Source organism: Petaurus breviceps, unplaced genomic scaffold (assembly GCF_028583685.1).
Source record: "Petaurus breviceps papuanus isolate PSGF00001 unplaced genomic scaffold, PetGlider_PUasm1.0 90165, whole genome shotgun sequence".
NCBI lineage: Eukaryota > Metazoa > Chordata > Mammalia > Diprotodontia > Petauridae > Petaurus > Petaurus breviceps.
In genome coordinates, this window is record NW_027187189.1 from 237,862 (window position 1) to 249,306 (window position 11,445).

The 11,445-nt window shown below is 42.8% G+C and overlaps 1 protein-coding gene across 3 annotated transcripts; it reads left to right on the forward strand.

The window, feature by feature from the left end:
- ISG20L2 (interferon stimulated exonuclease gene 20 like 2) lies at nt 1–7,194 on the forward strand. 3 transcript variants are annotated; one of them, XM_069107564.1, is made up of 4 exons: nt 1–29; nt 1,000–1,802; nt 4,871–5,071; nt 6,285–7,194. In XM_069107564.1, the coding sequence occupies exons 2-4, from the start codon at nt 1,134–1,136 to the stop codon at nt 6,399–6,401; spliced, it is 987 nt and encodes a 328-aa protein (XP_068963665.1). In that variant the 5' UTR covers nt 1–29; nt 1,000–1,133; the 3' UTR covers nt 6,402–7,194. The 3 variants fall into 3 exon arrangements, with proteins under 3 accessions (XP_068963665.1, XP_068963667.1, XP_068963666.1); XM_069107566.1 differs by lacking the exon at nt 1–29 and adding an exon at nt 60–244; XM_069107565.1 differs by lacking the exon at nt 1–29 and adding an exon at nt 263–797.
- The last annotated feature ends 4,251 nt before the right edge of the window (nt 7,195–11,445 follow it).

The following is an 11,445-nucleotide window of genomic DNA, read 5'->3' on the forward strand; positions in this document are numbered from 1 at the left end:
TCCGGCCTCTACGGGGGCCGCCAGAGGAGGTGAGTGAAGCGCGATGGGGCGTGCGCCCGGCGTCCGGCCTGGGGTTCCTCCAGCCGTGTTGGGGATAGATCAGGGTGGGACCGTATCCCCGGGCCGGAAGACTCTCTGAGCCCCCGATTGATTACCGCGACTCCGTGGGGAGTGATGCCATCCTGCAGCAGCTTCCCTGGCCTCAGCCTCAGTTTCCCACCGTGTCCTTTCATCCCCTTCACGGGTCAGGAGCCTTCTCTTGGCAGGACAGTTTTCAGAATCACGGGATTGAAAGCCTCAGATGTCTTAGAGAGAATCTAGTTCAATCTCCCTATTTTAGAAATGGGGAAACTGAGGCCCAGAAAAGGGGAGGTAGGCCCTAAGCCTTGAGGTACATTAGCTTTTGAGGTACTGAAAGTGGGAGAGTCAAGGGGAAGCAGAAAAGCCTGGAGGATTCGGGTAGGGGACAAGGGCAGAGAGCAGATCCATTTTCTACGGTTTAAACTTGAATGAGGTAGGCCAGGGACACTTTGATTGACTGACATCGTCCATGGTAATAATAGAAGTCTCAAGTATTACAACCCACATTTTTCAGAAGGTGTTGGAATCTTGAACAGTGTGGGTTGTAACCATTTTCTAATTGCAGGATGTTAGGCAAATCACTTCATTTCAGCCTGAGTGCCTCAGTTTCCCAAGAAAACTGACTATGAACTGGATTGAAACTCACATGTTTTTTGTAAATCTCTTCATCTGTATCATGCTGCCTCTAAACATCTCATTCATCCCTTTGCTTTTGAGTAAGTTACCTTCCCTCACTCTCACTCCCTCCAAACATTTTGGCTCCTAAAGTGATTCCTCTGTTATCTATCTTAAAACCCTTCAGGTTGGGTATTTTTCCTGATATCTGAGGTTATGCTGAAGCTTATAAAGAGTCATTTCACCATCCATCTATTGGACCCTTAGACTCTGGGGTCATCTTGGTCACTCTTCTTTCCATAGGGTATGCCACACACCTCAAGATGTGGGTCTTTGGCCTTTGGCCAGGAATAAGCCCTCAAGCTTCCCTGTTTTTAGAAGCCACTGTCTGAAGTGAGATCCCTCCTGGTCACTCTTCTCTCCAACCCTTCTTGACAATGTCTACCCTGATTCTCAACTTGGACTTTGGGGACTGTCCTCACCCAAAGAAAGCAACTGAGGGGAACCACAGGCACCAGCGTTTCATCCAACGACAACGGCGGATACAGAGGAACCTTAAGCAGAAACAGATGCAAGTCCCTGCTAGGCCTTCGGGATCAGGGCATTCTAAACTCCAAAATAAAGGGGGTACCCTTAGCACAAATAGTAAACAGAAACTTCATCCCCTCCCTGAACCTATAGAGGAGACACCCAGTCAAAAAAATGGAATTGAAAAGCCCTTGAGTAGGAAAGTATCAACAGTGTCTTGGTTGACACCCGCTCCTTCACGGAAGACCAGTTCAGTATCTGTGGCATCTAAGGTAGATCTCCTGTCAGAGTTCCAGAGTGGCCTCCACCCCCTCCCACCAGCCCGAACCCTCCCACCTGCACCAGAGAAGGGCTGCAACAAGAAAATGGTGGCTCTTGATTGCGAGATGGTGGGCACAGGGCCTAAAGGCCATACCAGTTCTTTGGCCCGATGTAGCATTGTAAGTTACAGTGGTGACGTGCTATATGATGAATACATTCGTCCTCCCTGCAAAATTGTGGACTACCGGACCAAGTGGAGCGGTATCAAGAAGGAACATATGGTTAATGCCATCCCTTTCAAGGCGGCCCGGAAAGAGGTGATGGGAGTGGGGAAGGGGGGTGGGGGTTAGAATACCTGGGGTCTTTCTCTTAAAAGGAAACAATCAGGGAAAAGGCTTGACCGAGCTAAGGAGGAAGACTGCTAGATAGGAAGGGACTGGGCTTTGGTGAAAGGTAGTAAGTAGGGAGTGAGAAAGGGAGTAGTATCTTAGTTAACACTTTATACTCGGCACAGAGCCTTGTTCTGGAGCTAGATTCCTAAGACAGGGTAACCCTACTTCACCGTTTCCCACCAAGACTTGGACAGAGACTGGAACAAAGGATCAAGTTGTACACAGATGTTTAAATATTATGGGGGAAGGAAGGATGTTGATTTGGGAAGGCCTCCTGGACTAGGAGAAAAATGCAGAATAGGTTTGGAAAAGAAGACAGATGGCAAAAGGAATAATGCAGAATTTAGGTGAAGGAATGGCCCTCGGTGCTATTTTCTTAGTCTCTGTCAGAATGCAGAATTGGGTGATGAGATGCTCCTGAATGATCCCTTCTTAGTTCCATCACGGCACTCAGGCCTTGGACTGCTTTTCCCTATTACATAGAGGAAGGCTCTAAGAGTACCTTTGGAAGAAGGGGAATGTATCCATTTTTCACTTGCTCAGTGGCTGACATCATTTGGCTAGAAGTCATACAAGAATGTGAGAACTGGATGGAAACCTTAGGAAGCATCTAGTATAACACCATTATTTTACACATGAATAAAAAGAGGTTCAGAAAAGTAAAGTTACACAGTTATTCATGGCAAAACTAGGGCTGGAACAGAAAACTAGGGCTTACAGTCCAGCATTCATACCACTATACCCTACTTACTTCTTGCCTTATCCTAACTCTTACTTTAGCATTCCCTTCCCAGAGTGTGGGCTTTGTGCTTCCTGGCTTCCATCATAGGACCTGTTTCTTTACATCAGTGTTGTATTCTTCAAGGCAGACTTTAATTTATGAGTATTCAAAGTGAACGCCTCTTATGGCACTGAGGAACTAGGCTTTGGCTGCAGGGTTTTTCAGAAACCTGTAGGTGGTGCCCTTGAGTCAGTTCTCTCTATGAGCTGCTCTAAGGTACTTGGCATGTTGTGCTTTTTTATTTTTGCCTATATATCTGTACCATAACTTCTCAGTGTGCAGAATCCTATTCTGATCTCCAAGACTGACCCAGGCAGAGGAGAGAGAATCCCTGCTCTTGATGAAGCTCTTTCTCTAATGGGGGAATACTAGACACAAGGGGCTAGAATTGAAAGAGATCTTAGAGGTAATCTAGTTGAACCTCACTTTAGTGATTGAGGCTCCAACAAGGGCAGTGATCTGCCTCTAGTTACATAGATGATAAGTGGCAAAGTCAGCATTCAGATTCAGGTCTTTGCTCTAGGACTCTTTCTGGTACTGTTTCCTCTCCCGTTCATGCCAGTGCAGTGTGGTATAAATGAAAATGTGGAGGAGAAATTAAAAAAAAAAGACAAAAATGGTTGAGTTAAGTCAAGAGAAGGTTTCCTGACTTCTCTAAAGGGTTTGGGAGAAGGAGAAGGTAGAAGGATACAAAAGAAGGTGTAGGAGGTGGTGGGGACTTGTAAAGCTTGAGGTAGCTGAGCTGAATTGGAATCCTGAGCCCACTCTGGGGAGATGAGAAGAAATAAGGGTGATGGAGCATGAATGCTTGATCTGGGTTGAGTTATCTTCAGAAAGCATTTGCTGCCTGCCTTTTTGTGGGTAGCCATGTACTGGGTGGCATACCAACTGATGGAGTTACTGCCTCCATTGGAACATATCCAGCCATGAGTGCTATCCCTTGCAGAGTAGACTCTCTCAGGAGGCCATGTGCATACTGCAGTCACACTGCCCCTGCCTCAGATATTCTGAGGACTGAGCTGGGGAATTGTCTTCAGAGCAGGCATTCTTCATTTTTCATAATGGACTAATGGACTCTCTTGGCAGTCTGATGGCTCTGTTCAGAATAATGTGTTTAAATGTTGTATGCCAAGGAAATCTATTATGTTGAAATATAGTTCTCAAAGTTTTTTTTTTTAATTCATAGACTCCAGCTTAAGAACCCTTGCTTTATAGCTTGTAACCTATTCTTTTGACCCTCAGAGTGGTGCTGTATCATCTTTTAAGGGTGACTTTGATTTTTTGAAACAGCCAGAAGTCATTTCGAGCCGAGTGGCAATAAAAGTGATTCAGTTTTTAATTTTTAGGGAGACAGTTGTCATCATAATATAGTGAGACCGATTTTTTTTAAGGGAGGCAGTGTTAATACAGTATAGTAGAAAGAGCACTGGTCCTGGACTTAGAGAACCTTGGTTCAAATCCCACCTTTTACTTTGTAACCTGGAAAAAATCATTTAACCTGGGCCTTGATTTCCTCATCTGTAACATGAAGGGGTTGGATTAGATAGCCTCAAAGGTCCCTTTCAGCTCTAAATTTGTGATCTTATGAGGCATATATGATAGGGGTCATAGGAGTTGGTGTAATGGAAAGAATATTGAATATAGAGTCAAGAGCCTAGATTCCAGTGCCTTCTTTGTCTTAGATTAGCATCGTGACCCTGGTTAAATCATTTCTTGGGGCCTCAGTTCCATTATCTATAAAAATGAGGGTGACAGATCAAGGTCACCAGCACTAAAATCATTGAGTACTCTTGAGTACTTTGTTCTAAGATCAACCTAGCAATCCAGCAGAAGCTTAGACAACCTTACTCATTGGGAATAAGTATAATTTGGGGGTAAGAGTAAATAAATTTATCATTAGGTTGGAGAGTTGGTGGGGGGAAGGGAGACTTGGCCATTCCATTTCCAATTCCAGATAGAGTAAAAGAAGAGAAATCATCTGTTCTCATCTAATTAAGCTAGGGGAGGTGCCTTGAAGGAGGGGAATTAGAGAATTTAGAAACAGTTTGACTATTAGGAGAAAGATAGTTTGTGGAGATGTGACTTTTGAGAGCAGTTTGAGAGGGACACACTGAACAAAAAGGATATGGAAGGGGTATATCAGCTAAGCTGAGCCGTGCTGCATTTGTACATGGAGGAGAGACTTCAATCACCCTTCCTCCCTGAATTTCAGATCTTGAAGATACTCCTTGGCAAGATTGTAGTGGGCCATGCCATCCACAATGATTTCAAAGCCCTCCATTACTTTCACCCCAAGCCCCTTACCCGAGACACTTCCAGAATCCCTATCCTTAATTCCCGGGCTGGCTTCCCTGAGAATGAGTCAATCTCTTTGAAGCGCTTGACCAAGCAACTGCTCCACCAGGACATTCAGGTAAGTGTTGGGGGTGGGTGAACATTTTCCAAGCTCCAGAAAGCATCTCTAAAACTCCCCTTCATATACCAACCCCATCCCTACCCCTCACCTGTATCCCCCAATTTAGAATTCTGATGGTTCTTTCAGACCCTCTTTTTCCTGGAGTTAGCCTCCTCAACTTTGACTACCTGTATGTATCTAGTGTGGAGGTCTAATAGGGATAGTTCTTGGCTTAAAGGCAAGGCAACTGGGCTCTAGCCCTAGCCCTGCTTCTAATTTGCTTTTTTTGACCTTTGTTCACTTGCCTTTTCTGGCCTCACTTTCTCCATCTGCAAAATGAGAATAATAATATCTCTCCTCATTTTCTCCACAGCTTGATTTTGGGAATAAAATGATGCTAACTGTAAATAGATGGGCCCTGGAATTGGGTTTGGCTAAGAGGAGAAGGGTGGGTCTTCTAAAGAATAAAAAGTACAGACAAAGATATGACTTCACTATACCAACCTCAGGGAAGCACCAGTCTCTCCCAGAATTCAGCCTTTCTTCTGAGCCACATAGAAAAGGGGAAAAGGACTGAGAGCAAGAACCCAGAGAAGAAATGATTGAGGGCTAATGGTGTCCTAGATGCCAGTGATTTGAAGGGCAGTTCTCTGAAAGTGGAGGATAGGCTTTATCAGTACAGAACACAGAATAAAATGGAATTAATAGACATTATATAGGAGGAACAGAGATTAGACAACAGCATGGATTTCCCAAAGGTGAAACCCTGAAGAGATGAAAGGAATTCACAATGGGGGCTGTATTTCCAGAGAGGTCTCACTATCAGTGGAGAGACAGAGATGGGCTTTTGGTTTATTTTTTAACATCTGGACCTATGATGTTATTTTGAGGGACTCTTGGTGATGGAACTTCCCCTTCCAATGCAGATCAGTGATTGTTCTGCTTGGGGCAGTAAGAGATTAAATGATTAAATTGATCTACCTAGGAGTCACATAACCCGTAAGTGTCAAAGGTGTGACCCGAACCAGGTTCTTCCTGATTCTGATACTGGCCCCCCTTCTGTTACATCGTATTGTCCCCTTGTAGCTAAAGGGTACAACTTAGATCAAATACTTGAGTGCTTACTACATGCCAGGGAGAAATAAGATTGAGAGAAGAGAGTTGGTACGCAGGGAAGTAAAGAGAAAGTGGAGAAGCAGCCTTACTCTACTCTCATCCCTTCTTCCCTTAGGTAGGGAAGAGCGGGCATTCCTCAGTTGAAGATGCCAAGGCCACCATGGACCTCTACAAGTTGGTGGAAGTTGAGTGGGAGCAACAGCTGGCCCGGTCTCCTCCCTCTCAGGAATAGGGGAGGTGGGGTTGTGGGACTGGTAGTCATTTCAGAGAGAAGGCATCAGACTGAGGGTAAACAGCTACCCCAGGGGGAACAGACTATCCAACCAGTCCAGGACTTAGGCTGGAGCTGTTGGGAAGTGAGTCTACCCCAGACCCAGTCTCTCCGACCATAGACCATTGAAATTTTTACCACAGGTGTTGTGTCCTACTTGTCTAGAGTGTTTCCCCTCTCAGTCTCAGTGAAGGGGTGGGGTAAGGGAAAGCTCCCTACATTGAAAGCCAACCTTGCTGCCTACCCCTTACCATTGGTGTTTTAGACCGGTCACAAGTCCCACCAGCATGCCTTGTTTTAGCCAGGCAGCTTGGTTAATAGGACAGTGCTGGCATGTGTAGTTTCCCCAGATTTCCCCTAAATCATTATGGCTGTGATTAAGTACTTTTGTCCCAAAGTACCATCAGCCAATACCACTTTTAGCCCAGGACCCTCTTCTCCCCATCCTTGATACCTGGAGGAGCCACCTCTGATTATCAGTTGATTGCCTGTTTTTTCACTGGGTAGTGAGAATCAAGAAAATCAACTATTTCGTCGTCAATTTTTTTTTTTAAATATTCTCTTTCCTAAGGGCAAGAGGTATTTCTTTGAGTCCCAGGTGCCTGCTGAGAAAGCATTTATGTTTTCAATACTCCCTCCGTCATGTTAAGTGAAGCCTCTAAATGCTCAAGTTACTGCCTTGTAAACTCAAAGGAATTTTTATAAAGGAAGAAGTATTGTTTTTTGCTACTTATTAAACAGATTCAGGACAGTGTATTTTGTTAAAGAATGTATAATATGGGCTACCTATAAGTAATTCAGTAAAGGAGTTTCCTGGGTTGTGAGTTTGAAAAGCCCTGAACAGCACTCAGCATGTGGATAAGACTAATCACACAATCTCATCTTTACAAACATTTACTAAGGATCTTCAGGTTTCTATTCTGTGCCCTGTTGTTCACAACTCCGCTCCATATCTCCACTCATAAATCAGATTATTATGGATAATAATGCAGCAAGATATACCGAATGGCTAGAAGTGTGGCATCTCAAAGAAGCCAGTACATGGTATGTCTCTTAGCAGAGAGTATGTCTGAATGCCCTGCCATGGTCCCATCAAGTCTGTAATTTTGTGTTTAATTTTAACACACTCCATTTTTTTCTTCTTTTTTTTTTTTTACACACCTCATTTTTAAGATGGATGTTGATAAGCTTGGAGCTGATTCTGAGGGGACTTAAAACTATGTCATTAGAAGCATGATTGGTGGAACTGGTGTAGTTAAGACTGGAGGAGGAGAGATTTATATGTATCTTCAGATATTTTAAGGCCTTTCATAAGTCTTATTCTGTCTCACTCCATTGGTTAGAGCTAAGAAGTTACCCAGAGACAGATTTCATCTTAATGTGAGGAAGAATTTGAACTAGAAAGGGACCTTAGCAATCACTCCCTTATTTCTCAGATGATGATAGGGTTAATTGACTTACCCAGGGTAACACAAGAAGTAAGTTGCAGAGCTGACATTTGAATTCAGGTCTCTTTTGAAACTGGAGGTCTTCCCCAATCTGTGTTTGTGAGCAGAGACTAAATGACTGCCTTTTGACACATCGATGTTTCCAAGGCTTGTTTCCAAGAGGATTAGGCTAGATGACCTCTGAAATCTTTGCAGTTCTGAAGTTAAACAATTCTATACAATGGATCATTTGGTGCATGAAAAGGAGATAAATGGGTGGAAAAGGGTATTCTGAAGCAGGCTAGTTTTTCAGTAAACACCAGTCCTATTCCAACACAGAAGCCTAAAGGGTTTTTCTTTATGCCCTTTCATTTTGGGTGTGCAATTTGTACTCACTTTGGGCAGTACAGGCATTTTATCCACACAAAAACCTAGGACCATGGTTCAGTACATTGCCTTGCCTCTGGTGACCAGAGCTACCCCCTTGGCTGCCACTAGAAAAGAAAAGCTTCACCACAGTAACATCTCTTCCTCTAGCCCAGCCAGGCCCCAAGCATTAGCTCATTGATTCCTTCATAACATGATCTACGTGCACAGGCAGCCAGCAGGGCCTAAGCAAGTTGGTTCCTGTTGAGCCTAGCAAGCAGTAATGTCTGTGTTGGCATAGAAGGAGTGACACTGCCTGGTCCATGAACAGAGAGAACCAGGCAGTCTCTGAAGTCTACATGACTTGAACAACGGTTACCTATGTTGGCCACATAAAGAATCAGAATTGGACATGAAAACAGCATTAAGTTACCAATATCTATCATGGTCAGAGAAGAAGAAAGACTACTAGCAAACTCATGGAATCCAGGTCCTGTTGACCAGGTAACTATTGACTAAAATAAAAATCTTTTGCCATTATGGGAACTGTTTATGAAAACAGTGACAAAGTCACCACGGGGAGAAGACTAGAGTACAGCTTATACATGTGGAATTCAAAGTACATATATCTAGCCTTGCTGAAGGCAGTACCTGGAATTGTCTACTAGATTATAAACTTCTCTAGGGCAAGAAAGAGTGTATTTACCATATTGGTCCAATTTGAGTAAAACCTGAGTGTCCAACAAATGTAACTTTTCAATGTGTACTTACATGTCTTCTCTCTGAGACTTCATTTTAGTGATAAATCTTATGTTTAGTTTAATATAAGTGACTGAGCTTGGCTCAGAACTGTTTTGTGAGGTCCAAATTTATGATTTCATTGGTTTAAAGATGTCTTAGTGAGAAAACTCCCATTACCAATGCAAATCACCAGCAGCTCCACAATGTATAGTCTTAAGAGAGTTTCCTGGAAGCACTGAGAGCTTAAGTGACTTGTCCAGAGTCAGTAATCACTTGTCAGAGTTGGATTTGAACTCAGGTCTTCCTGACTCTAAGGCAACTATCTACTGTATCATAACTGCTTCTCGTTTATTTGACAATAGAAATGTAAACACTATCGTAATTAATGGATATGTTAGTATCATAGAATTTCATGGTTGTAAGGGATCTTAGAAATGAGGTTAGTCCATCCTTTACCAAAAAGATTCCTGTACAATGTAACAGATAAGTGGTCACCAAACATTTGTTTGAAGACCACAAATGAGGAGGAGCATACAACACTGAGCCCATTTCACTTTTGAATAGTTCATGTTATTATTAGGAAATCTTTACTCACTTTAAGGCCAAATTTACCTTATTGCAACTTCTATCCATTGCTCTAAGTTCTGCCCTCCAGGACTAAGCAGATCAAGTCTACTTCACTTTTCACAAAACTCTTCAAATACTGGAATACAGCTTCACTGTATCTTTTCTAGGATAGTCTGGCTCCTTCCATCCTCATATGGCAGGAACTTGGAGACTTTCACCTTTCTTGTCACCATCCTCTGGACATGCTCCAACTTATCATTGTCCTGACTCAAACACGTCCAAGACTGAACACTATTCCTCCTATGGTCTGACCAGTGAAAAATATAACAGGGGCGGCCAGGTAGCACAGCGAGTAAGAGCACAGGCTCCAGTGTTGAGAAGACCTGGAGATCGAATCCCGGGCTCAGACACTTAGCACCCACCCAGAAACACCTGGCCGTGTAACCTTGAGCAAGTTACTTAACTCCAATTGCTTAGGGGCGGCCAGGTGGCTCAGCGAGTAAGAGCACCAGCTCCAGTGTTGGGATGACCTGGATCAAATCTGGGCTCAGATACTCAGCACTACACCCAGAAAGAACTGGCCATGTAACCTTGAGCAAGTTACTTAACCCTGATTGCTTTAAAAAAAAAAAAAGAAAGAAAAATATAACAACCATGTTCTTGAGTACTGCCTCTCAATGTGTAGCCTAAGATCACATCCTGGGCTACCATGTGGACTCATATTGAGCCTGTGACCCACCAAAACCCCTATACCTTATTAACTGGGCTAATACCCACTTTATACTTATGATTTTGACTTTTTTTAAATCTAGCATGATTTTACATTTATATTTATCCCTGTGACTTTCATCATACTTGCTTTGACTCAGTGTTCTAGCTTACCTTAAGATCTTTTTACATTCTGATAGATCTGAAGATTGGGAAAACATGCTTTCCATGCCTGTGTGAGTCATCAAGGTGCTCAGGACCCAGCCCATGAGTAACCTTCCAAGTTGACATTGGATCATAAATGATTATACTTTGAAACTAACCAATCACATGAATCCACTTAATTGTAGTATCATTTAGGCCAAATTTTACCATTTTTTTCCACAATAACATGAGACCTTATCAAAATGCTTTGCTAAAATCTCAGTAAATGTACATCTGATGTACAGTAACTCAGAAATGGAAATTCTATTTTTGATGGTCATTTTATATCTGATCACTTCCTTTTTTAGATATTCATTAACCATCTCTTTAAGGTGTTCCTGAGGCCCCACAGAAATCACAGTCAAACTATTTGAGCATTTTTTGTAGTTTCCATTCTCTTCTTTTTTTTGAAAATTCAAACACTTTTCTCCCTTTTTCTGTTCCTGAGTTCTCCCAAGAGCTTTTTTTTTTTTTAATTTTTGGGTCTTTATTAATTTGTTTACTTTTAGTTTACAAGATTCAGTTCCACAATTCCTTGAGTTTGAAGTTTTCTCTCCCCCCAATATAATATTTTTTTTTTAGAATTTTTTTGCGGGGAGTGCAGTTGGGGTTAATTGACTGTTCAAGGTCACAGCTAGTTTTTTGTGTTGTGTCTGAGGTCAAATTTGAACTCAGGTCCTCCTGACTCCAGGGCTGGTGCTTATTCACTACCTAGCCGCCACCCCCCCAAGAACTTTCAAAGACCATGAGATGGTGGCTCACTGTCTGCCAGTTCTTTCAGTTCTTGAGCATCTGGTTTGTCTGGGACAAGAAAGTGACTTGAATTCATTAAGTGCAACCAAGTATCCTCAGCAGAAAGAGAATTGAATTTGGAGTGGGGAGAGCCTGTTTTGAAATCTCAGTTCTACTGAAGTTGTTCATTTCAAGATTTCGGTTTTCTCAATTATAAAATGAAGCAGTTGAACTAGAAAATCTGAAATATCCCTTTTAGG

What these genes read in the sequence shown, in the direction of transcription:
- ISG20L2 (XM_069107564.1), top strand. Translation starts at nt 1,134, where the DNA reads ATGTCTACCCTGATTCTCAACTTGGACTTTGGGGACTGTCCTCACCCA. An exon ending in TCAAGGCGGCCCGGAAAGAG is followed by an intron (nt 1,803 to 4,870) that starts GTGATGGGAGTG and finishes CCTGAATTTCAG; the next exon opens with ATCTTGAAGATACTCCTTGG. An exon ending in TGCTCCACCAGGACATTCAG is followed by an intron (nt 5,072 to 6,284) that starts GTAAGTGTTGGG and finishes TTCTTCCCTTAG; the next exon opens with GTAGGGAAGAGCGGGCATTC.